We start from the raw sequence: 26,548 nt of genomic DNA on the forward strand, positions 1-26,548 counted from the left end.
ATGATCCTGTCACCAAGAGCTAGAAAAAAGAATTGAGGTAACAGCCACCTACTGGGCATGATGAGCTGCTGGTGGGATGTGAGTCCTTAAAGGCACAGAGTCTCTTTTCAGAGCTTCAGCCTATAAGTCTACATTGTCCTTTTCCTTCTTCATCATTTTCTTTTTAAAAAGGTTTGTGAATGAGATTTATATGGACAAATAACACAGCTCCTACTAATTTTTCCTGGTCTTTCAATTATATTAACATACAAGTTAAAGCATTTGACCAATATAGCCTCATTTATACGATGCAAAACATTTCAATAAATTAAGGGGTCGATTCCGATTCAGGAAAAACCGCTACGAATAGCCGTTCGGAGCGGTTTTTCCCGTATGAATCGTACCCTGCAACGTCCCCCGTACGTACGACGAAGTATGATTCGTACCAGGAGCCGTACTCCGTACGAGTCGTACAGAGACCGTACGACTCTAATCTCCGTACGATTCTCTTTCGGAACCCGCTGGACGCGACATCTGTACGGTTCGCGGCTGGTTTTTACGACCCAGCAAGTACGATATGTGTCGGGTACGCACCGTACAACCTTTTTCGACGGGATCTGAAAACAGCCATAAAAGCAGAGTTCGCGCCAAAACAGGTACGGAACGGCCCCCACGGTACGGTGCATACCCCCCATGATCGCAGGGGTACGCACCGTACCTTACGATGGGTGTACGAGCCGTACCCCCATTGTACGATGGATGTACGAGCTGTACCCCCATTGTACGATGGGTGTATGAGCCGTACCCCCATCGTACATGGGGTACGGCTCGTACACCCATCGTACAATGGGGGTATGGCTCGTACACCCATCGTACAATGGGGGTACGGCTCATACACCCATCGTACAATGGGGGTAAGGCTCGTACACCCCATAGTCGCAGGGGTACGGTGCGTACCCCTGCGATCATGGGGTGTACGGACCGTACGGTGTGTATGTGTTTGTGTGCTTTTCCGTACGACTCGCCCTTACCTGACGTGGACCGTACGAATCGCGTCCTCATACCCCAGTCCGGATCGTACTCGTCGGGTCGTACGGCATGTGTACGAGTCGTACGGTATGTGTACGAGTCGTACGGTTCACGGTTTCAGCCTTGTAATACGTACGGATCGCGACGATTTGGACGGCTTCACGGAATACGGATCGTACTTCGCTACTCGGACGGACGGGTACGATTCGTACGGAGAGGGCTCCGGATACAAATCGTACGGGTGGTTTTTTTCCCGAATCGGAATCGACCCCTAAGTGCTTATCCTGGCCTTACTGAAGAAAGGTGAACATCTACACTTAAGAATATATATTGTAAAGAAGTGCTCCGGAATCCCCGCACATGAGCGGGACTATTCAGTTCTTATGATTATCAATGGAGATCCCCTGAGAGAGAAGGTATTTATACTGTCAATAAGAGACATGAGGGAAGGTGGAGATGCTATACGCATTGTAAAATACCTTCTAACACTGGAAGACTTGGCCATGGAAGTAGTTGTTCCTGGCGGACATGTAAGTGATATGCATGATCATCTTGTCGAGTGTATTGAACTTGAATGATAGTAGTACAGACAGAGGTGTCTTGGTATAAGATGATGTTTTCGTGGACTAGATGTATGCGCCAAAGTAGGAGGGCATCTAGCAGTAAGACTGCGCCCAGGAATAGGTGTACTCCTCGAACTAGGTGTGTGCATAGTTTCAGGAGGTAAATGCATACTCTGCGCTGGCATGGTCGGTTGTGGTGGAGATGGTCTAGTTGCTGACTTTGAAAATATATTGTAGCAGGAGACATATTTGGTGTAGAATGGTGAGATTAACGGGGAGAGGGTGAGCAGTAAATTTCCACTTATGGAAGTGTGACCTCTCTGGTAGTTGAATAAGCACTTGAATATTCTCAATCTGGCATCTCTGTAATGTGTCTTGTCAATTTTTTCAACCGCTCAGACAAAAAAAGAAGTAGGATATGACTGTCTTCAGAATGGTGCTTTGACACTGATCTGTGCTGGTATTAAGAGTTACTTCGATGGCTATCCATTCCTCAACATCCAACAGTTAACCATGATAACTGTTCTTGACTTTGCAGTCCACAACGTCAACTGGGAACAGCATCAATCAACATAGTGAAGTCTCTTCTTGGAACTTCCTATCTGGACTCCTACGGGATTTTAGGACCAGAGGAGATACAGCTATCTCCCCCTCAACCTTCTGACCAATTTGATGGCGTTTCCAGGGATCTACTCTCTTCCTGGTGCTGGTTCCTGATTCTTTTTATCTACGTCAAGGTCCTGCTGGAAAATGTAAGACAGTGCTTATGCTTATCAAGATGAAGACGATCTGGCAGGGACACAATAAAGAATGGAGCAATGGAAGCCTTCTTTTTTACAAACAGTGAAGGTAATTTTATGGCCAAAAGAAAAATATTTTCAGTCCGAAAACTGTTTAAAAGAAAAACAACAACAATGTCAATGGTGTTAATATCATTAGGTTTTGGTTGCAATAAATCATCATGTAAGCTGATCTCAGTGCTCCTGATTCTTTGTTAGAGGTGCCAGAAAAATGAACAAAGTTAACTGCCACTGACGATTGGTTAGTGGTGGAATGGTTTTACGTAAAAGAGCAGAGTCAGTTTTCTAGCCTATCTGTCTACATTGTTTTAGTCTTTAACTTGCCTGTTTTTAAAGAAAAAGTTATGATTCTTTTTTTATAATTAAGCTTTGCAAAACATTTTTATTTTTTACAGATTGCAGGGCATTTTTAACTTACTGGATGATCCTATGTCTATTTGGTGCTTATTACTTTTAATGATGATGCCCTGGAGATGAACTATATTAAGTGAAGTTGTCTCCTGTAGTTTCCTGTGGACTAAAATTTTTATATATAGGACCAAACACATGTTAGGGTGATGCAAATCGATGTTGGCAGGACAGTCTCACCTGAAAAGAAGCATTAGAGCCTGGAAGAAGGTGCGAAAGTTGTTGTGCTCAGTTATCGCTGTGTCTTCATCGTCCTCGTCAATATTAATATTGCCAAAGACCTGTGGAACCAAAAAGACATTTGACAAATAAGGGACAGCAGTGTCTGGTCTGGAAAATTAGCAAAGTCGAACATACAGAAGCGTTGTATGCCAGGAAAAAATACATCATACCAATTGACTTTCTTCTACATGGCTCCTGTTGATGGAATCCTTAATCTGTTGTTTTTATATCTTGAGCAAGTGAGAGCAGTAGTGATTATGGCCTTGGACTGTGGTACCACCAGCAATTCATCTCAGTTTTTGTGGCGTTTCAGTCCGATTCGTCTTCTGCATCTTTATACAGTGGTTTCCTCCGACTACCTTCCATTGACATATTAAATTAATTGGTGGACAACTTAGTATGGGACTAACTCTGGGTGCTGTCCACAGTGACAGAATATATGTTTGGCAATAAGTGCAGGATTGGATCTAACAGGCTTACATTTTAGGAACGTAAAGCCAGGTTTACCTGTACAGCCTTCCCATCTCATCTATGATGCTCTGGTTTTACACCTGTCAACTCATTTACCGTCCCCGCCATCACTTTAAAGATTTCTCCCAACAAATTAATCCCACCTTCTAAACATTCCCTAATCCACATGATTATCACAGTTTCATCCTTCACCCTACTACCCACACCATTGCTATATCCCGAACATTCCTCCATCCTTCCATACTCCCAAACCACATCCGACTTAAATATTCAGCATGAATAAGTAGTATGTCATATTCTTGCTGAGTATGTATGTCATGTGTGGTTTCTCTTTTGACATACCTTTCCACAGCATTGCCCTATCTCCCCTCATATGCAACCATCTTTCGGTAAAATGGGATATGCAAATACTAATGATAAACTGTTTTTTCCAACTCTCTGCCTACAAACCTGTTCTATACCGCTGATCTCGACAAGTACATCTATTTCTAGATATGGATCTCCAATGCTCATACAAGTTACAAGTCAATGACAGCTAAGGGCCCAATTTAGAGTTTGGCAGGTGTGTGTCAGGGTGGCGGAGTTCACTTCCTACGTCACCCTGGCTGGAGTACTGCATGCCATGTTTTGAGATCTCCACTGGCCCACAGGAGATCTCTGTGTTTTCAGAGGATCTGCCACCATGGCAGTTCCTCTGAAGGAATGTTTGATGAGCAGCCACCATGTTTCAGAAGGCTGCTCATCAATCTGTTTTGTTACTCCAAAAAAAGTTTGTGCTTGAAAAACAAAAAAAATAAATTCTTCTGACACTTTGGCAGTTTTTCCAGAGTGTGGGGGTAATTTGTTTTTTGTTCATTTCAGGACTGCCTGGGTTTTCATGGTCTGACGCACCTACATCAACAACTTTTGCTCCATCGGGCCACAAGCCGTGCTTAATTTGTCAAATAGCTGAGCCCCAAATTGTTTTTTAGAAGCCGGCAGCCGGTGCGATCAAAGGTTGGGGTCCCGAATATCAAGGCTGCATAGTCTTGATCCCACTTTATGCCTCTTTAATTCATCACAAGACAAACCCTAACCCTTTATCTCACTCCCTCACTCCTGACTTTGTTTTTCTGTTTCTTTTCCCTTTTTAGGTTACTCATTCTCTTGCTCTGCTGGATCAAAATTTAGGGAGGACACACAAGTACTGAGCTCCAGAAATGAGTGCCGGTGGGTCTCACCTGCATCCACCGTCTCAAATTAAGAACTGGATTTCAGTATAGGGTTTCAGACACTAGAACTGCTGGGGGCCAGACTCAAAATAGAGCTGGCGGACCATCAATTCAGCAGACAAGGCAGTGGACCATCCACTCCATCAAACTCTAAATCATGCCCTAAATGGCAGCTTGACAGATTATCATTACAGTCACCTGTCACAGGAGCGTTGTCATTGTTGTGCTGCCTCTAACATATTGAGCCCTTAACGTTTATGTTTTTTTCTGTACATGTTCACACTCCATTTTAATACAGAGCATAACCCAATACAAGATAATTTTCTTCCCCGTCACCTTGCTGAATTTTTTGTACCAAGTACCCACAAAATAGCTGATCATCAATTGTGTGATTCTTTATCACTTCAACACAAAAACAGAGAGCTCCTCTGGAATCCCAGACAATGGAAGCACTTCTCCTCCTTGGGGAGGGCCTATTACCAAGGCTTGTTTTGTGTAACATGGAATCTGGAGACAAATTAAGAAGGAAGAAAGGTAGCATTCTAAAAATTACTTGGGAAAATGGTTGTGAAAGGAGACTTCTCAGTTAGTGCTGTTAATTCCCGCGGTAATTCCTTATTTCCTATGTTTTTTCTCCTGGAGATTTCCTCTGCTTGAAGCTGTTTAAATCTCTGGGAGTAAAACATAGGGTCTTTGGTAAATATGTGGACCTTGTAATTTCAATGGGGCTGGTAAAATGAATTACCAGCCTCATCAAAATTAATGGGCAATTGATGAGACACTGTTTAGCGATGCAAGAGGCAAAATGAGCAAGGATTCAAGATTTCAAAACATGACCCCATGAGCATGTAAGTATCAAACTAATGTTCTAGCAAGACCTCACCATTGAACCTGGAGGAAAATAACATACAAATCCCTTTAAAAATATTGGTAGGTACAAAATAAAGCCTTGTAGCAAAATTTGTAAGAACAGACAAATGGATAACTAGCTATCTTAAAAGTCCCCCTTTTAAAATATGCTTTGCAAAGCGAATGGCATATTATAAGAAACATCCAATGTTGGGTTGTATCACTCCACTACCTTGCTCCACCTCTCGTCTGACCTCTCTGTAGAAGGAAATCTGTCAGCATGCATGAAGTTTGCATTCTCAGGAGTTAGGAAGAAATCTTTAAAGGTTTTCCTTTCAATCTTCAAGCATCAAGATGTAGGGTTTGTACATCTGGATGCAGAACTAATATGTTCTCCTGTGATAGAAAGTGGTCCAGACATGAAAGAGGTCGAGGAGGACTAAGACAGAGGTCTAACAGTTATGGAAACTGCCTTCTCCTTGTGCTGGGTGTACCAGAATGTCTTATGAGCCATGTCTTTTTCTGAATCAAGAATGGCTAGGTGAAGAGATGGCTGGAATGTACAGTATCATGGTCATAGCAAACTGAGACTAAAAGTATCCCTCAGCAAACCTTTCTGAATTAATTTGAGAAATAAATAAAAAAATTAATTTCATGGGGCAAAGAAGATTACTAATGAAATCCCCCATTCCACAGATATCTTCTCCACAACCTCTGGAGGATTTGCTCTCATTCTGTTCACTCCACCTAAATGAACTGTCGATATTCCAACTGCCTTATCTATGGCCCCTTGGGGCAAAAACACAGTTTAAAAAAAAATTATTTTTATTAAACAAAGCAAGCTTCAGGCATATGCACTATACAATATACATCAATAGCATTTATCAGACATGACAACCATCCAGTCAAGGTATCCCCACTTCTGAAACATAAAATATGCGTGGAGCCCTGCAGCACCTGTTGGGGTACGTCCCTGAGCTCCAGGTAAAACCTATGTATTCCATACAAGTCCCATCACAGGTCTCTATATTCTGTCCAGGGACCCCATATTTTTCCCCATTTTCGTGGATAGCCCAAAAACACCACTTTTATTCACATATGTCCAGCTGATATTAAAGAAAATAACACTGCAACACTAGCTGTATAGTGTTTGCCACTAAACTTTACCTTCAACACATTTTCCTTTCCTGTGGAATCAAAGATCATAGTCCCTCAGATGAGCACTCCATCATCTAAAGGAAGTGAATATGAGAGACATTTCCTAAGCCCACTCCGAGTAGAACATCTCTCAGTGTTACATGGTATTTATGTTTTCCGGGCACTAATGAGTCTTGTCGAGATTAGGTAAAACCCAAGGTTTTTAAGCAAATCGCTAATGTGTTGAATCTCTTGTAATCTTAGACTCAATTGAACATCTTCATGCGAAGCCTGCCATCAACCAGTTGAACAATGTAAGAACCAATGAGATTTAAAAATTTTTTAGCATTGGTATTGCCTTTCAGTGACGTCTAGGTAGATATGTATTCCACTATCGCATCCAAAGTGGCGGAGCCACAATATTGTGGTTGAAAAGAAAAACGTTACTTACCTGTAATTGAGGTTTTCCAGTACTGGTGTCTTTCATAAATTCACATGCTTGAATTATCCCTGTTGTTGAGCTTGGAGTTCCATGATAGACATAGTGAGCAGTACAATGTTTAACATGTACAGATTAGCTTCAACATATTCACCACCGTAGCTTATTCACATCATTATGAAATATCCATAACTCAGCCAATCAGAGCAAAGCACAGTATTCATATCTCCTCACTCCGGTCATAAAGTTCAGATTTTGTAGCACTAGTTTATAGTGATTTTATGAACAGAAGTGTGCCTGAGTTGGGGAGAAGTGTGGGTCCTATGTGAATCCGGGAAAGCTACCAATAATGGAAACCCTTAGTACAGGTAAGTAACTTTTTTCTTAACATAACATGTATTTGTAAAGCACACTTTCACCCCCAAAGGTGCATCTTGGTGATGAATAACAGATGTTTATTGTTACCCAACTCTATGGTACTCATTTTGCTGACCTCAGAATGGATGAGAGGCTGAGTGAACTCGCTGGGATTAGAACCTGTGACCATGAGATTAAACACAGGCCCCTGCAGTGGATGCATACCAGACCTGCCCATCTATCCTAGATTCACATGCTTGAATCAAAATAGCAAGCAGTAAATACAAAACAATTATTATTCAGCAGAAGGTAAGAAAGGCCAAAAGCCTTTACCGTACTTGAATATATAATGCAGGACCACTTGTCCTACTGCCGCATCTGTTTATAAAGCTAAATCTAGGCAGTAGTGTTGCGTAAATGTGTGTTTATTCTTCCATGTTGCTGTCCTGCATATCCAGCATGGACACACCACTGAAGAGTGCTGTAGACAGTCACACTTTTATTTTGAATGGGCATTAACGGTCCCTTGTAATGGATGCCCTGCTTCTTTATGACAAAACACTATCGCCGAAGACACCAATGGAGCTATACTCTGTTTTAATAAAGTTTGACCTTTCTGTGGTTGGCCATATGCTACAAGTAATTGGTCAGACATCCTTATATGCTTAGTTTTTCCATGTAAAAGTTTAAACATCTTTTAATATCCTGAATATGGAGTAGTTCCTCTGCTGTATTAGCTAGGTTTAGGGAAAAGGTCATAAGACCCACTGGTTCATTAAGATGAACATCTGATGGTACCTTGGTCATGCCAGTGTGTCACTTTTTCCCATATTAATAGTGAAGTACCAGAATGGAGCACTGGGCTTGTAAATACAGCCCAGAGTGTGCATTGGTTCTCAGGATAACCTCGCCTTCTTTAAATTGTTAGAGTAAAAGCTTGAATCTCACTCACCCCTCTAGCTGATGTGAGAAATAATTTAGTTCTACCCTCTGTATGGGCACAAAGGTATTTTCATTAGTTGAGATAAAACAAGATTTAGTCACCATGATGGAGAAGGGTGTCTTATCACTGGAAAAGGCCTTCAGGAAATTCCTTAATAAGCCTGCTAGACCAAAGAGATGGTTGGTTCAATGTTCTCTTTCTGCGAGAAATAAGAGCCAAATGCGCTATGACTGAAACATGTATCAGATCTGAGTTTGACAGGTGTGGACGATACGGTAATATTTGTTGAGGCAGGAAAGTTGTAGGATTCAATTACTTTTGAGCACACGAGCAAAAAGCATCCATTTTGCTACGTATGTCTTATTGGTGGATTACACTCTTGCTCTGGATAGTATTTCTCTACAGTCTTGCAGAATATCTAAAAACTGGAACTCATTGAATCCAGCAGTTTTGATGACCAGAAAGAGTGAGGGTCCAAAGGAGAATTCGCTCATTGTGGCGAGACAGTAGGTTCTGAGTTGGTTCCAATTAAATTTGTTGCTGTTCCGAGAGGTGAAGTGTCTCTGTGATGCCAATATTGTCTTGGCCACCATGGAGCCTTGAGGATTATCTGGCAGGGCTCCTCCTCATCTTCAACAGCACCCTTGGTATCAGTGGTATTGCAGGAAACTAGTATGCAAGAGGCCTGACCAAGCGACTAAGTGTGACAGAAACAGAGAACGTGGGGAAGCAGGTGGATGCAGATTTTTTTATGTTCAAAGTTTTCTAGCAGTACACAATTGAGGGGGGGAGCTCTTCTAAAACAGCTGATGTATCTCGACATTCTGAGAGGGTTTATGCAACTTGTATTGACCGTGTGTATAATCTAACTGTTATACAACTGTTTGGGTATACTGATGATAAAACCTAAAACAAAGACTTGCACAAATTAACGTTCTGGTGAAAGAGTGCCTTTGAGGAATTTTTAGTAGCTCAGTGGAGGCTCATGCTATGTGGTTCCCTGTTAATTGACCACAGATCTAGATTTCTTCTTTTTTTTGATACCACAATGTTCTGCAGATTGAGAGTAATTGAACAGGATCTTGGTAAGATTAGATGCGGTTAATAACAAATGTAAATTCAAGCTTTTTAGCACCTACTTTACAACTGTGGCAAAGGAGTAGGGAGTTCCTCCACAGGTTAAGTATGAATCTCACTGTTATTCTGCAAGTCTATAAATAGACTCACATCACAGATTCTCTATGGAAGAAGGTTTTCTACAGTTACGTTCCATGGAAATTTCCTAGCCTCCCACGACCTAGCTAGATTACCCAGGTTATTGGGATGGCTTTGTGAGTGTGCAGAGCTGAGAAAGGAGGGATCACTGAAACAATATCGATGACACAAATATAGAACTACCAAATTATCGAGGAAAAAATGTAGAATGCAAAAATATCGAATTCATATCTCCAAACAGGTAAGTACAAAAATATCGAATCGAAATATCGAATTTTTTTAAATGTCTTAAAAGTAATTTCAAATTAATGAAATAATAAATATAATTAACTTAAACATACTTAAAATACTTAAATAACCTTAAAATGAATAAATAATTAATGTAAGTTAAAAAAAACATACAATTTGGTTTTTTTACACATATATATATATATGAACGTAATATTAATACAAAATATACAATATTTTTACCGTAGGATAGCGAGAGGGTAAAATTTACTATTACCACTCCAGTGAGTGCAACAGTAGAGAAAGCGTTGGATAGCGTAGGGGTAAAAATTACTATTCCCACTCCAGTGAGTGCAGCAGTAGGGAAAGCGTTGGATAGCGGGAGGGTAAAAATTACTATTCCCACTCCATAGAGTGCAACAGTAGGGAAAGCGCTGGATAGCGTAGGGGTAAAAATTACAATTCCCACTCCAGAGAGTGCAACAGTAGAGAAAGTGTTGGATAGCATAGGGGTAAAAATTACTAATCCCTCTCCAGAGAGTGCAACAGTAGGGAAAGCGTTGGATAGTGGGAGGGTAAAAATTACTATTCCCACTCCAGTGAGTGAAACAGTAGGGAAAGCGTTGGATAGGGGGAGGGTAAGAATTACTATTCCCACTCCAAGGAGTGCAACAGTAGGGAAAGCGTTGGATAGCGGGAGGGTCAAAATTACTATTCCCACTCCAGAGAGTGCAACAGTAGGGAAAGCGTTGGATAGCGTAGGGGGGAAAATTACTATTCCCACTACAGAGAGTGCAACCGTAGGGAAAACGTTGGATAGCGTAGGACTAAAAATTACTATTCCCACTCCAGAGAGTGCAACAGTAGGGAAAGCGTTGGATAGCGTAGAACTAAAAATTACTATTCCCACTCCAGAAATTGCAACAGTAGGGAAAGAGTTAGATAGCATAGGGGTAAAAATTACTATTCCCACTCCTGTGATGCAACAGTAGGGAAAGCGTTGGTTAGCGTAGGGGTAAAAATTACTATTCCCACTCCAGTGAGTGCAACAGTAGGGAAAGCGTTGGATAGCGTAGAACTAAAAATTACTATTCCCACTCCAGTGAATGCAACAGTAGGGAAAGCGTTGGATAGTGTAGGACTAAAAATTACTGTTCCCACTCCAGTGAGAGCAACAGTAGGGAAAGCGCTGGATAGCGTAGGACTAAAATGTACTATTCCCACTCCAGTGAATGCAACAGTAGGGAAAGCGTTGGATAGCGTAGGGGTAAAAATTACTATTCCCACTCCAGTGAGTGCAACAGTAGGGAAAGCGTTGGATAGCGTAGGACTAAAAATTATTATTCCCACTCCAGAGAGTGCAACAGTAGGGAAAACGTTGGATAGCGTAGGGACAAAAATTACTATTCCCACTCCAGTGAGTGCAACAGTAGGGTAAGCGTTGGATAGCGTGGGGTAAAAATTACTATTCTCACTCCAGAGAGTGCAATTGTAGGGAAAGTATTGGATAGCGTAGAGGTAAAAATTACTATTCCCACTCCAGTGAATGCAACAGTAGGGAAAGCATTGAATAGCGTAGGGGTAAAAATTACTATTCCCACTCCAGAGAGTGCAACAGTAGGGAACTCGTTGGATAGCGTAGGGGTAAAAATTACTATTCCCACTCCAGAGAGTGCAACAGTAGGGAAAGCGTTGGATAGCGTAGGGGTAAAAATTACTATTCCCACTCCAGTGAGTGCAACAGTAGGGAAAGTAAATACTTCATATATTAATTAAAATAATTTTAATATGAATACCAATTACAAATTAATTAAAAATAATTACCAATTTAATATAATATAATAATTAATCAATAAAAAATACAAATAAACATTATTTATTAAAAATAATTACCTATTAATATAAATTAATTACCAATTAACAATTAATTAATTGGCAATTGAAAAACAATTAACAATTATTTCAAAATAAATACCAATAAATACATTTCAAAATTTAATTAATTACAATTAATTACTTCCCACCCTATTCCCCTATAAACCCACAAACCGCTACAGAAAATACATTAATAAAATTAACATAATTAACAATTAATGAAAATTAATTACCAATTATAATTTAATTAATTACCAATTAAAAATTAACTAACAATTAATTCAAGATAAATACCAATAAATAAATTAAAACATTTAAACAATTATAATTAAATTACTTCCCACCCTATTCCCCTATAAACCCACAACCCACTACAGAAAATAAATTAATAAAATTAACATAATTATCAATTAATAAATTAAGTAAAATTAATGACTATTTATAATTCAATTAATTACCAATTAAAAATTAATTAACAATTAATTCAATATAAATACCAATAAATAAATTAAAATATTTAATTATTATAATTAAATTACTTCCCACCCTATTCCCCTATAAACCCACAACCCGCTACAGAATTAAATTACGCAAAAATTAAATACCATAAAATTCATTACTTAAATATACACTTTTCACACATATACTAACATAAAAAACACTTTAAAATATTCGATATTATTAAAAAATCGATATATTTAATACCTATGTTATATACTTCGATATTTTGACTTTCTATATTTATGTAAATCGATATTAACTTACCTCAAATTCGATATTTTTGTTGTCTATATTCTGTCCATTCGATATTTTGTCCATTAAATTCGATATTTTTGTTGACTATATTCTGTCCATTCGATATTTTGTCCATTCTATATTTTGAATTCGATATTACTGCAATTCTATATTTTTAACTCGATATTTTGACTGTATACCAGAAAGGAGACAAGGATCTCACTAACCCTTGCAGGATAAATCATGATGTACGGATCAAGCAATGGTGCTTCTTCTTCTTGACTTCTGCAGACCCCATTGAATCACAATTGGAAGCCGGAGAACCCAAGCCATTTCTGTGATTTGTTGCTCAACAAACAAGTACATTCTATCCAAACTCAGCACATCTACTTCCCTCTCTAATTGCATTTTCAAACATGAGAGCAAATGCACACCAATATAAGATCCAGGCCATATTTATAAATCAAAATGTAATCGAGAGACATCAGAGCTTTCAGCAGAAGCGATGGGACCAAAGTAGTACCTGGATTGATATTGGCCTTGGACAGACAAAGAGCTGCAATCGAGCTTGGTGTGGAAAAAGCCGAAGACTATGCAGTGTCTTAGCCTCAAAAAGGTGATAAAAACAGTGATTGCATAAAGAATACCAGTTGCTCCTTATGCAAACGTGCATGCTTCCTTCTGGAAAGTGGTACTCCGCCTACGGAGTATTTCAGCTCTGCTGAAAAGTGCAGGCATGTCCGCTTCTCAATACATGAATTGTAGGTGACTGGGGTCTGAAAGTGCCTGTCCATGCAACGCAGTGGATGAGGGAACGTGCAGTCTGAAAAGCCCATTTTGGCAAGTATGTGTATACATTCAAAAGATCACTGGAGCATGTTCAATTGCAAACAGTGACTGTGCACATTCACACATGCTCCATATTTATACAAGTTTACAGGAGGTAAACTACCACAACGAGCAGTGAAGCTTTAGTAAGAGGCACCTGTTTAGGTGTTACTATTGTTGAAGGTTTCATTAACTTACAAACCTGAGATTGTAAGACATGTTATTTAGTCTATTTTGGAATTATGAACACCTGAACCTTTCCTGAAGGAATGCTTCCATTGAGATTGCTCTAGCATTAGCTAGTTTGGTACGGTACATCATTTCTTTTTCGTTTGGAATATATTGTTTGCCAGGTCCAGGAATAGACAGAATTGTGTCACTTTCTTTTCCCACAATATATGTAAGTAAAAATGTTATACAGCGCCAGGGCGTCTAGCTGCTAACATTCCAGAAGCAGGCAGAGGACTCCTTACTTTATGCAATTAGTGAAAAGCCAAGTTTTTCACAGCTTTCTTAAAGAGGAATGATTTGATTGGGATCGCAATACCAAAGGAAGAGAGTTCCAGAGTTTACAAGCTAGGAAGGAGAAACTTCTCCCTCCCCATCAGGCCTTCTTTATTTTTTGGACTGAAACAAGTCTTGTGGAGCCATATCTTAGATTCTAAATGGGTTCATGCCATGAAAAGGTATCATGGAAATAAACGGGGCCTTTGCCCTTATGAACTATACAAAGTGCCTTTAATGTAATTCTTTCACAAACAGGCAGCCAGTAAAGATCCCGAATGCTTTTAGAAATGGAAGCAAATGTTGGTGTTCCTGAAAGTAGACGAGCTGCTATGTTTTGAAGGGATTGGAGATTTAATTGCAGGCGTTTCTGGCTTCTACCAAAATATAACGCATTACAATAATCTATTCTAGATAATACAAGACCACCACCACCATTTTCTGCATTTGCACAGGAATAAAAGGGAATACTTTCCTTAGAACTCTAAGAAGATGAAAACAAGAGGAAGTGACCTGGTTAATTTGAACAGAGAAACACAACTGTTTGTCAAATAAAACTCCCACGTTATTTGCTTTCTGAACAGGGCAGGGAAGAGGCCTGAGATTTGCAGGCCACCAAGATATGTTCCAGAAAGAGGTGTTTGCACCAAAGATAATTACTTCTGTCGTTTCTGAATTCAGTTTAAAACAGTTTTCCTGCATCCAGATGACAATGTTAGCCAGACAGTTATTGAATTTGCTGGCAACCTCATCGACGTCTGATGATATAGATACCACTATTTATGTGTCATCGGCATAGGATCCTGCCACAACCACACATGAATGGATAGGTTTAGTCAGAGGGGTAACACAGATGTTGAAAAGTGTAGGTGATAATGACGAGCCTTGAGATACTCCACCGAGTAGGGGAAAAGGATCTGATGTGAAAACTCAAAAAGAAACCTTTTGTTCTCTAGCTGATAGAAATGGGCTGAGGAAGGAAAAGGCTACGCTTTTAATCCCGATGCTCTCTAGCCATCTAATAAGCATAGAGTGGTTTACCTTATCGAATGCGGCTGAGCGATTGAGAAGTATGGGCACAGCTCTTCCTCCCTGGTCTACCTGTTTCCGTATTTCTTATGTGACAACCACTAAGGTGGATTCCGTACAATGCTGTGGTCTAAAACCATGCTGAAATGAGTCCAAAACATTGTGCATATCTAGAAAAGACATAAGAGCTTCATTTATTGCCTTCTCCAATATTTTGACAAGGATCATGGTTTTTCCAATAAGGGGCATACCAATTGTTTTTTCAGTCTGTTGGATAATGGCCGGAAACCAGCACCTTATTAAGAAGAACAGTAGGGGGCCTAGAGATCGTATTTGAAACAATTTGTAACACATAGGGATGACAAAGATTGAAGGGGACCCGTATTTGGTAGATTCCAAAAGCCTGCTTACTCTCCTCATTTAAAAGGGTAAAATTATCTAAGGTATTAAAATCATCTCCAACCTTGTCATGCACATCCCAAAACCATCAGAGGTGTACAGGCTGAGATACCTCGGTAGTCAACCTTTTGGACAGACGAAAATTCTTTATAGACATCATTGACCTTTGCTTGGAAAACCTCGGACAGCTTAGTACAAAAATCTTGTGTTGGGGTGAACATCTGAGTATTGTTATATTTAGGGAGGGTATTTATTGTTTTGACGAGTTCAGTTGTGGAATCTTTAGCTGCATTAATAGTTTCTGTATAATATTTTAATTTTTCTGACCTAATCAGTGGTTTTTATTCATCAATAGTTACTTTATATTTCTCTTTTTCCTCAGCATTCCATTCTGTCCTCCACTTACGTTCCTGGGTTCTACATTTTTAATTATAGCTTTTTAATTCAGGAGTGAACCAAGGAGCAGAGGAATATTTCCTATAAGATTTGAGAATTTTTCCGGGGCTAGCTTTGTGACAGCATTATTTATCCAATCATTAAAATTGCTCACAGCGATATCCACATCATTACTTAGGCCAGGTTCTTGATTATTTAATAAGCTCTCAAATTCACATCTATCGATATTCCACCAAAGGTGGACCTTTGCAACTTTAGCAGGTTTGGAGAGGTATCAATTTTCTTTCGGAACCATTATACTGAAAAAGACCTCTGTGGTCTGTCCAGATAAGAGGTGCATGTGGCCTCTTAGCAGGATAAAATGTCCATGTCCATCCCATCATTAAAGTGATCTCTCCTGAACAATAGCTACTTGAAAGAGCACTAAGGCCCTCATTACAATGTTGGTCGGAGTTGCTTTTGACTCACACCTTTTCGGTGAGAGAAGCGCCCGACCATAGGTCGAAAGTTCCGAAAACCTCATTAGGATGTGACCACACTATGAGCAATCGGAAACTTCCATTTCTCTATGGCAGCTGGTGCAGCGGGCGGAAATCGTCTGCAGCACAAGCTCTCATTGAAAAATGGAAGTTTGTGAACATCCCTGCACTATGTGCAGACACCATTGGTTGCAGAGATGTTGAGGGGGGCATCATAGGTGCCCTTCAGCCCCATATGAGGAGGGCCAGGGGGTAATGGGACCCTCCTAGTGGCCCCCAAAGTTAGTTTCCGACAGACAATCCATATCAGAAAGGCCGTCATGGACTCGTTGTTGGAAACCGACATCGTAACCCTGACGTCAGAGCCGAGCCTAGCTCCGCCGTCATTGAAGGTATTACTATTATTCCGCTCCTGTTACAATGGGCTCACAAAGCCTGTCGGAAGTACCCCTGCGGTTTTCCCTCCGACTGCTGTAATCAAAATACTGTGGTCGGAGGGAAACCTCAGCATGTCAGGCGGAGAGTCTCCGACCACTGGTCAGAGGCTCTCCGCCTGACATCGAAAACGGGCCCTACTTATCTTTTCCTCTTTCTAAGCTGCATACGTATAAGTTATGAAATAAGACAGTAAACAGAAGGTAAATGTACACTTTTATAGGATGCAGGTTGTAAATTATAAATTACACTTCCTAACGAGGTCAGAATTTGTTCATGAGATAGTGTCAAAATATTGCATTAGCTCCTCACATTTTTCAAGGCGGTATATTAAAAAACAATGTGAGCAATCCACAAGCTTTATTGGCGGAATGAAGGCAAAAAGAATAGCAGACTTATTTTCTTACACAAGCCTTTTCAAAGTAGCATGGTCACTAAAAAATCAAAGCAGTGAGGCTGTGTTATCCAACATTTAGACAGCTACCTATGGTCGACGGTCAAATGTGATCTCTTAGTGAGCAGCCTAGCAGTTTATACCTCACAAAGTGTCAACAAAATGCAACACAATCTCAGTAGCTAGAAGATGTATGCTTAACATACTGAATACATAGCAGCACATTTTCACAATACAATTTGAAGATAGAAAGGAAGCAACTGATGGTATATTTACTATGGCCCCATGGCAAATTCCATTGATTATGAGTTTTGTCCCTAAAACGGGGAATAACTGCTCATACCCGGTAATACCGGGTCTTTTTCCAGGCAGTTTACCCCCATGACTGACATGGTCTGAGCAGGCGGAAAGTTTTGGCAGGAGGGTCGTTGAGGTGCGGGGCAGGGGTGCAGGGCAGGACGGGAGTACATGGAAATGTGTCTGCTTTCCCTGTACTGTTGCAGGGAACGGTCAGGGTTTGGGTCTTAAAGCTGCCCACAGCCCCTCCCTCTACAGCAGTGCAGACAGACAGACCCAGTCAGGACCGCCTTTATATATTTTTTCAGATTTTGGTGGATCATACTGAAAGATGATGCTACAAAACTGACTAATACCATTAGAGTATGGTTCACTTTCTTTATTGCTTGTTAAGCAGGGTGACTTAAGAACTCTGTCCTGAGGAATACCACGAGCATTTGTAGTCGAAGAAAGGCAGAAACATGTTGACCATTAAATAAAGGGCACATCTATAGCCGTTTTCACTCAGCTGGGTTTTTAGCTTTATCCATTGGGGGTGTCACTCTGCCCCTCCCTCCCACAAAAGAAATAATAGCTGCAGAATTAGGGACAACCCCGCTCCTCTCTTACGAGAGAGTTGTAGTCCACACTTGTACCATGGCTAAGAGTATTTCCGGTGCAATCACGCCTCGGTGCTTACTGGTGTTAGGAAGGCTTTGAGATAATGCTTATACAAATCGATTCATCTTCATGTTGGACTGAAAGGCACTCATTCCAGGACATTACCTAAACAGAAGATGCTGTCAAGAGAAAAATATTTACACATGCCTCAGGCGAACACATCCTTGCAGTCACTGGCCTGAGGGAGAAGTGATAGTCTGGAGAAAGCAACACATACAAGGGTCTACACAGATGCCCTGGAATAAGTGAAAAATGGCTGGTGCACACACCATCCTCCAGGATGGTCGAATATCATGCTCCCCGTGCCAAAGAGGAGAAACCAGCCAGTGCCCAAGCTCACCGTGGCGGGTTTAGGGCAACTTCAAGGATGACAGCACCGTTGAAGAACATACGCTAATGGCCTGATTTATAGTTTGACAGACAGGTGGCCATCAGGGCAGCGGAGGGCATTATGTACAAACCCTGATGGACTACCGTCCATCAAATTTATAGACAACCACTGATCAGCCAGCGGTCACTCTGTATGCTGGAAGGAACCATTATCACATCAGTCCCTGTCCATACACAAAACGTTTGGTGGACAGCTGCTGTCAGTTTTGATTGGAGTTCACCGAACTTTTTCAATCTTTTTGTTTTTCAGAAACAAACTCTAAAAGTTGTAGTTTGTTTCTGAAAAATAAAAAATTATGACATCCCCCCGGAGATTTCTCCAAGGGTGTGGGAGCTATGTTTTTTTATCCTGTCGCCCACCGCCATTTTTTTCCTGGCAGTCACAGACAGGAAAAAAGACGGGAAACATCCTAAACATCGAAGTCAGAACAACGACTAACTGGAACAACGAAGCTTGAACAACGAATCTTGAACATGAAGACTCTCATTCAACGAAGTCTGGAACAACTTTTCGTGGTTTAGGAAGTCGTTGTAAAAAAAGTTGTGGTTTAGCATAGCTCGTTGTAAAGCTTCGTGGATAATGAAGTCGTGGTTAAGGCAGTAGTTGTTTGGACATACAACCAAAAAAGACATTACACCGTCCACCCTAGATAGGGTGGGTGGTTTGATGTCCTTCCCCACTACTGCATTGGGCCCTCACAGGAAATGAACTCCGTCAACGGAAAACCCATCTCTAAATGAGGCATGTGGACAGAAGGTTTAACAGGCTGGGCACTCCCAGGGCCGGCTTTAGGGCAGTGCGAGCGGTGTGGCCGCACTGGGCGCTTACCTTGCAGGGGTCGCTGACCTCAGGGGGGGACACTGTGTTTACCAATAACTTATGATTGGAGACACCAGGGGCACTTTTGCCTGGGGGATAGTGAGAGAAGAACAATTGTTACTTACCTGTAAACAGGTGGTTCTCCAGTATTGGTGTCTTTCATAGATTCACATGCTTGAATATTCCCCGCCGTCGAAGTGGGAGTCCCACGGTAAATAAAATAGCAATAATGCTTAAGATATATATATATATATATATATATATATATATATATATGAAAAAACATAATACATAATAAAGGAGAGGAAATACAACTGAAAACCTCTAAAACAATTCCTACATAGGAATGCATGGTAAAGAGAAAAAACTATTTGTAACACATTAGTGCCATTATGTAAGTCCAAATTACAGCCAATCAGGCGCTAGCACCCTCTAGAACCTTCTCCTCAGAAGCTCAAGCCCTCAGATTTTCGTAGCACCAAAGTGACCAAGAGTGCATGAGGAGAAGAGAGCCTCTGAGGGGAGGAGGGTGGGTCGCATGTGAATCTATGAAAGACACCAATACTGGAGAACCACCTGTTTACAGGTAAGTAACAATTGTTCTTCTCCAGTATTAGGGGTGTCTTTCATAGATTCACATGCTTGAATAGAATAGAAAGCAGTAACCTCCGAGAGCTGAGATTGCTAAGCACATATGGCAAGCAAGACAGTAATAATAATCATACAGTCATGTAAAACATCATAGCAATCATAGCAAAAAGAGCAAGGAGGGGGAACAGAGGCTCACCTTAATGGAAAAGATGGCAAAGCACTGCCTGTCCCACAGCGGTATCCGCTTCATTGATGGCATCCAAACAGTAATGCTTGGTGAAGGTGTGCCTGCTGGACCGGATGTATGTCGTTACAACGCATGCTTTTACAACGCATGCCTTTACGACGAAAAGTTTTACAACGCAAGTCGTTACAACAACTTGCGTTGGGGGGCGCTGGATAGTGAATAGTTTAATTTACTATTCCAACTCCAGTCCCCGTGGATAGTAGGGAAGGTGTTGGATAGTAAATGAAAACTATTCCCTATCCTAGAGCGCCCCCCAGCGCAAGTCGTTGTAAAAGTTGCGTTGTAATGGTTGCGTCGTAAAGGTACTTTGTTGTAAAAGTTGGGTTGTAAACGCTGTTCCCCCTGCTGGACCATGTCGCTGCACGGCAGATCTGATGAAGAGGCACACCAGGAAACAAGGCGGTGAATGAAGACATCGCCCTCGTAGAATGAGCCCTCACTGAAGACTGCAATGGTTTGCCAGCTTGTAAATGGCAGAAGGTAATGGCTGAAGAAAGCCAACGGGCAATCGTTGGTTTGGAAACTGGATGCCCCTTACGCAGTCGTCCGTAAGCAATGAACAGTTGATCGGACTTGCGGAAGGAGGCAGTTCTGGCAATGTAGAATTTAAGGCATCGTTTGATGTCCAAAGAATGTAAGCGCTGTTCCGCCGGAGAGCTTGGGTCCGGAAAGAAAGTTCGTAGGAACACAGGCTCATTTAGATGAAAATCTGTAGGCACTTTAGGTAGGAACGAGGGGTTGGTGCGAAGTGCCAGTCCGTTAGGTTTGAACTGTAGATAAGGCAGCTTGACAGTAAAAGCGTGAAGGTCGCTCAGGCGACGAGAAGAAGTCAAAGCTAAAAGAAGCGCAACTTTCCAGGTGAGAAATTTGATATCCGCCTTATGGATAGGCTCAAATGGTGACTTCATATGTTGAGATAAGACAACATTGAGGTGCCAAGATGGAGGAGGGCGCCGAACAGGTGGGAACTTGCGGAAGAGACCTTTGAAGAATTGCCTTATGATTCTGGATGAACAGGGGAAAGAAGAACCATCATGTCGAAAACGAGAGATTGCAGCTAGGATATTCTCAGGGTAGCATGTGAAAGTCCTGACTGAGCGAGACTTAAGAACAACGGAAGAAGCTGCTCCGGAGTGGAATGGATGGGGTGGACATTCGCTGCCACGCACCAATGACAACATCTCTTCCACTTGAGTTTGTACGTTTTGATGGTAGACGGAGCCCTAGCCTGAGCAAGGATGTCTCTGCACTCCTGAGATATGTTCAAGTTTGCGAATTCAAGGTGCTCAGGTTCCATGCCGACAACTGTAGCGTGGAGGGGTCCGGATGGCACACTTGGCCCCTGTCCATCGTTAGGAGATCTGGACGGGGTCGCAGAGGGATGGGCTCGCACTGGGACAGCAGAAGCAGTTCCGAAAACCATGCCTGTCTGGGCCAACGAGGTGCGATCAATATGATGTGGCAGGGCTGTCTCCGCATCTTCCACAGCACCCGCGGTACTAGCGGAATCGGCGGAAAAGCGTAAGCGAATAGATCGCACCAATCGATCAAAAGGGCATTCCCGCACGACCCGGGGTGGGGATGCCAACTTGCGTAAGACGGGCATTTCTGATTCTCCGGTTTTGCAAAGAGGTCTAGAGCAGGGTGACCCCATCGGTGGAACACAAGATCCAGAGTCGGCTGGTGCAGTTCCCATTCGTGCGTTGAGGAAGTGGACCTGCTCAGAGAGTCCGCCAGGATGTTGGACACGCCCGGCAGATGGACAGCTGTCAAGATGTTCTGATGTTGGAGAGCCCAACCCCAGATCGACTGGGCCAAGCGAGACAGATGTGGAGACTTGGTTCCTCCCTGTTTGTTCACGTAGTGCATGCTGGTGGTGTTGTCTGTTTGGATAAGCACGGACTCCCCGTGGACTACAGGTAGGAACGATTTGAGCGCAAGGAAGATCGTCATCAACTCTAGCCCGTTGATATGCCACTTGCATTGGGGCGGAGTCCACCTGCCTTTGATGGATAGGCCTTGGAGATGAGCGCCCCACCCCTCCAGAGAGGCGTAGTGAGCGTGAGATCTGGTGCGTGAACGAGGAACGACGTTCCCGTCTCCAAATTGATTGGCTGCGCCCACCAAAGCAAGCTTTTACTCATGCGGGCCGTGACCGCGACTAGGTCGTTGAAAGACCCGGAGACCTGACGCCACTGTAAGTCCAGTTCCTCCGGAATGGGACGGGTTCGCAATCTGCAATTTGGGATCAGTGCGATACAAGATGATGCCATTCCCAAAAATGACTTTAACGTCCGAACAGAAACGGACTGTTTTCTTCGAAAGAGGGACACCAAATGAAGGATCTTCTGTCGCCGCTCCTGCGAGACGAACGCTTTTGAAAGTTTCGTGTCTAGGATCGCTCCCAAGAAGTTTCTCGTTTGCAGAGGCGCAAACTGTGACTTTTCGACGTTGATGGTCAACCCCAAGGATTGAAACACCTGCTGGCAAAGACGAGTGTCCTGACATAGTTGATGGTGGGATTGAGACTTGAGGAGGCAATCGTCCAAATATAGAAAGATTTGAACACCCTGGAGACGCAGGTGAGCCACCACGGGGGCCAGTACTTTCGTGAACACACGAGGAGCAGATCGCAGCCCGAAGGGCAGGACCTTGAACTGATAGTGCATTTGTCCCACTTTGAAACGCAGGTACTGGTGATGTTGTTGGATAATTGGGACATGAAAGTACGCGTCTTGAAGGTCTATGGTGGTCATGAAATCCTCGCTGGATAGAAGCCGCAGGATTTCCAGTAATGTCAGCATGCGGAAAGATTGGCACTTTAGGAACTGGTTGAGAGCCCTCAAATCCAGAATGGGTCGCCAATCTCTGGTCTTCTTGAGTATGAGGAAGAATCAAGAATAAAACCCTTCTCCCCTCTGATGTTTCGGGACCACTTCGACTGCCCCTTTTAAAACAAGAAGACGGACTTGATGGTAAAGCTCCTGGAGGTGTGGAGGAGGTGGGCCAAAAGGTGGAGTACGAGGAGGAATCTCGACGAATTCCAGGGTATGACCCGGCCGTACAATGTCCAAAACCCAGCGGTCCGAGGTGATGGAGGACCACTGAGAATAAAACAGAGAGATTCGACCTCCAACACTTTGGGGATTGCAAAAGTCATTGGCGCTTAGGAGTGGAGCCACGATAGGAGGACTTTCCCCTATAGGGTCTGGAGGGCTGCTGACGAGTCTGCTGAGTGGAAATGTAACGCTGGTTTCCCTGATTGTAGGAGCGGTATTGTTGCCCTCCTCTAAAATTGGAAGAAGTGCCGCGTCCGCGCGCACCTCGAAAGGACTGCTCCCAGAATTGCAACGTGCCCAAAGACTTTGCCGTATCAGTGTCTTTCTTAATGGACTCCAGGGCATCATCGATGTGAGAACCGAAGAGCGATTCACCATCATACGGCATATCCAGTATCTTGGATTGGACTTCCTGCCGGAAAGAGGTGGATTGTAACCAACCCTGGCGTCGGAGGGCAGCGGCACTTGCAAGCAGATGGAAACCTGTATTCGCAATATCGACTGCACAGTCGATCATTTATTCCGAAGCTCTCTGTCCATCATGAAGAATCTGCTGAGCGTCCACCCTGGAAGCTTCCGGTATAAGATCCATTAATGCAGATATGTCTGACCACATCTGCCGGTCCTAGCGTCCCAAAATGGCCAAGGCATTGGCCGCACGGACAGAAGTAGAAGCCTTGGTTGAAAACTTGCGGCCAATAGCGTCTAGGCGTCGACCCTCTCTATCTGGAGGTGTGGTGATTTGAGACGCTGGGTTCCGGGCTCGACGCTGTGCAGCTTGAGTGACTACTAAGTGAGAAATCACAGGGTGATGCTTGAGAAATCAAGCATGCCGGAGAACCAGTTGGGGCCTTGTATTTTTTCTCAAGGCGCGGTATTTGAGCAGGTAACGAGTTTGGAGCTTGCATGAGTTTAATTCCCTCCTTCTAAACAAAATCGATGATTGGGATCGTGTGGACCTGCTTATAAGGTTTATCCTTAAAATCGTACAGGAAACAGTCGTCCTCACGTTGCGATCTAGGCAACTTGAAACGCTGAGCCGCTTTGTCCATTAGTAGATGAAAACTGGCGATATCTATAGGAAGTGATTCACCAGAGTTTCCTGGCTGAGGAGAGGGCGTCTGTGCTCTATAATCGTCCCACTCTGCCATATCCTGGTCGCCTGCATCTTCGTCCGAATTGTCAGGGACCTCTCCGTCTTCACCTTCTGGGACCGCCTCATCATCTGCATCGTGCGGATAAACAGTAGTATGGATCCTGATAGACGTCTGAACCTGAGACGAAGTTGTAGTTGGCAACGTTGGCGGAAGAGACGGTGGTGGCAGTGCAACAGCAGCAGGAGATGGTACGGGAGTACCTTGTGGCGTTGCTGGAAAGCGACGGTTGTAATCGTCCAACATATGTTGGAGATTTGAGATTAATGTTAATGGTATCGTAGCCATAGGCACTTGGACCAACTGCTCCTCAGGTCGAGACTCTTGGTCTCCGCCATCTTCGTCAGTGTCCGAGTCCTGACATTTTATAATCAGGTCAGAGGGGCTATGGGCTGCCCCAAACGTGTCACCTTCATTTTCAGAGTCACTCTCATGCTCGGAGGTAGTGGCGAACATTGGAGAAGGTGGTTGCGACTCTGGAGCCGGGATCTGCTGGCACGGAGCCTTATTGCGATGATGGGTGGGATCAGCAGAGGATCCTAAAGTCTTCAAAGGCACCAAAGGCAATGAGGAAAATAAAACCGGTGCCACTAGTCGACGGAACTGATTTTGCTGTCGACGAGGATGATTTTGAAGAACTCATCGTCGACGGAGCCGTTGACGGAGTCGTCGACGGGCGATCCATCATAGACGGAGTCGTCGACGGAACAGTCGTCGGCGGTGTAGTCGTCGACGGTGCAGTCGTCGACGCAGGCTGAACCTCCGTAGACGGAGTCCTTGTCGACGGGGCTTTGGTCGACGGAGTCTTGGTGAACGAGACCTTGGTCGACGACGACGAAGATTTCTTGGAGACTTTCGTCGACGAGGATTCTTTCTTCTTCGTCGACGAGGTGATGGGAATCGTCGACGGGACAGGCTTGGAAGGCAGAGAAACTCTCGTCGACGTGTATGCTGTCGACGAGACCATCGTCGACGAAGTGAAAGCTGACGCCGTCGTCAGCGTCATCGTCGAGGATGCAGTCAGTGCGGTTCTCGTCGTCGGGACACTCGTAGACGGTCCCGTCGACGACGGAACTCTGAGAGCCGTGGAAACACCCCGAGAGGCAGAAGAAGACGCCTGAGAGCCAGGTCTCGTGGGCGTAGTGGTAGTAGGAGTGGTAGGAGACACCACAGAAGCCAGAGGCAGGGCCAGTTTCTTCTTTTTGAGGAAAGGAGATGGAAAGTCCTGAACACTACCACGCTTAGAGGCAGAAGAAGGAACGGATTGAAAACTTTCTGCATCTGACAGGGCAGAATCTTTGTCCTTTAGACGTTGAAGCTAAAGGAGAAGACGGCCTTCTCTGTCCTTAAGAGTCTTAGTAGAAAAAGTTCTACAGAACTTGCAGCTGCCAGCCTCATGATCTGGGTATAAACAATAAATACACTTCTGGTTGGGGTCCTTTTCAAAAAGGCGCAGCTTCCCACAAGAAGAGCAAGGTCCAAACAAAGACTCTTACTTGACATGTTGAGAAAAGTCTGGAACTAGAAGTTTTGAGGTGAAAAACTGAGCAGAGCTCAGGGAGATTCCCTTCCTTACGACGTGCGGTAGAAAATCTGAGGGCTTGAGCTTCTGAGGAGAAGGTTCTAGAGGGTGCTAGCGCCTGATTGGCTGTAATTTGGACTAACATAATGACACTAATGTGTTACAAATAGTTTTTTCTCTTTACCATGCATTCCTATGTAGAATTGTTTTAGAGGTTTTCAGTTGTATTTCCTCTCCTTTATTATGTATTATGTTTTTTCATATATATATATATCTTTAGCATTATTGCTATTTTATTTACCGTGGGACTCCCACTTCGACGACGGGGAATATTCAAGCATGTGAATCTATGAAAGACACCCCTAATACTGGAGAATCCGAAGAGGCGGTTATGGGTTGTGCCAAAAATGATTGTCGCACCGGGCGCCACCAGCCCTGGGTACTCCGTTGCCTTCGTGATAGTGTACCCTTTCTGCCACATTCTAATTTGGACCCTACGTTTATACAGTTCTTGATCCAGATGCAAATTCACCAAGCTGTGCAGAACTGGCTATCTACAAGCCGTAAATGCTGATGTTTAATGTGATATTTCTGACCCAATATGAACACCACTTCTGCACAATGCGTTTCCTTGAACACTCACCAGCAGAGAATACTCCAAAGGAAGTTTACCACTCTAGCTGCAAATCAGAGATATCCCCACTACCATACAACCCTAACAAGGGTAATAAAACCCTTCAACTAGCATAACGAAAGCACTTTCATCCAAAGTGGTTGGAGGGTGGGCGGAAAAGTTGTTGCAGTATGCTCGGCATTTTTCGTCTCTTTCAGAAACAAATTGCTGATGTTTTTTCTGGAACGGAAAAAAACAATGAGCCTGAAG

At 43.0% G+C, this 26,548-nt stretch overlaps 1 protein-coding gene across 1 annotated transcript in view; it reads right to left on the bottom strand.

Moving 5' to 3' along the window:
- Nucleotides 1-26,548, bottom strand: part of CACNA1A (calcium voltage-gated channel subunit alpha1 A) — a 1,120,700-nt gene that overhangs the window by 347,012 nt on the left and 747,140 nt on the right. Inside the window, exon 34 of the mRNA XM_078685323.1 lies at nt 2,960-3,060. Within this exon, the coding sequence (XP_078541449.1) occupies nt 2,960-3,060 (101 nt within the window). The remainder of the gene's footprint in view (nt 1-2,959; nt 3,061-26,548) is intronic.

Source organism: Lissotriton helveticus, chromosome 1_1 (assembly GCF_964261635.1).
Source record: "Lissotriton helveticus chromosome 1_1, aLisHel1.1, whole genome shotgun sequence".
Taxonomy (NCBI): Eukaryota; Metazoa; Chordata; class Amphibia; order Caudata; family Salamandridae; genus Lissotriton; species Lissotriton helveticus.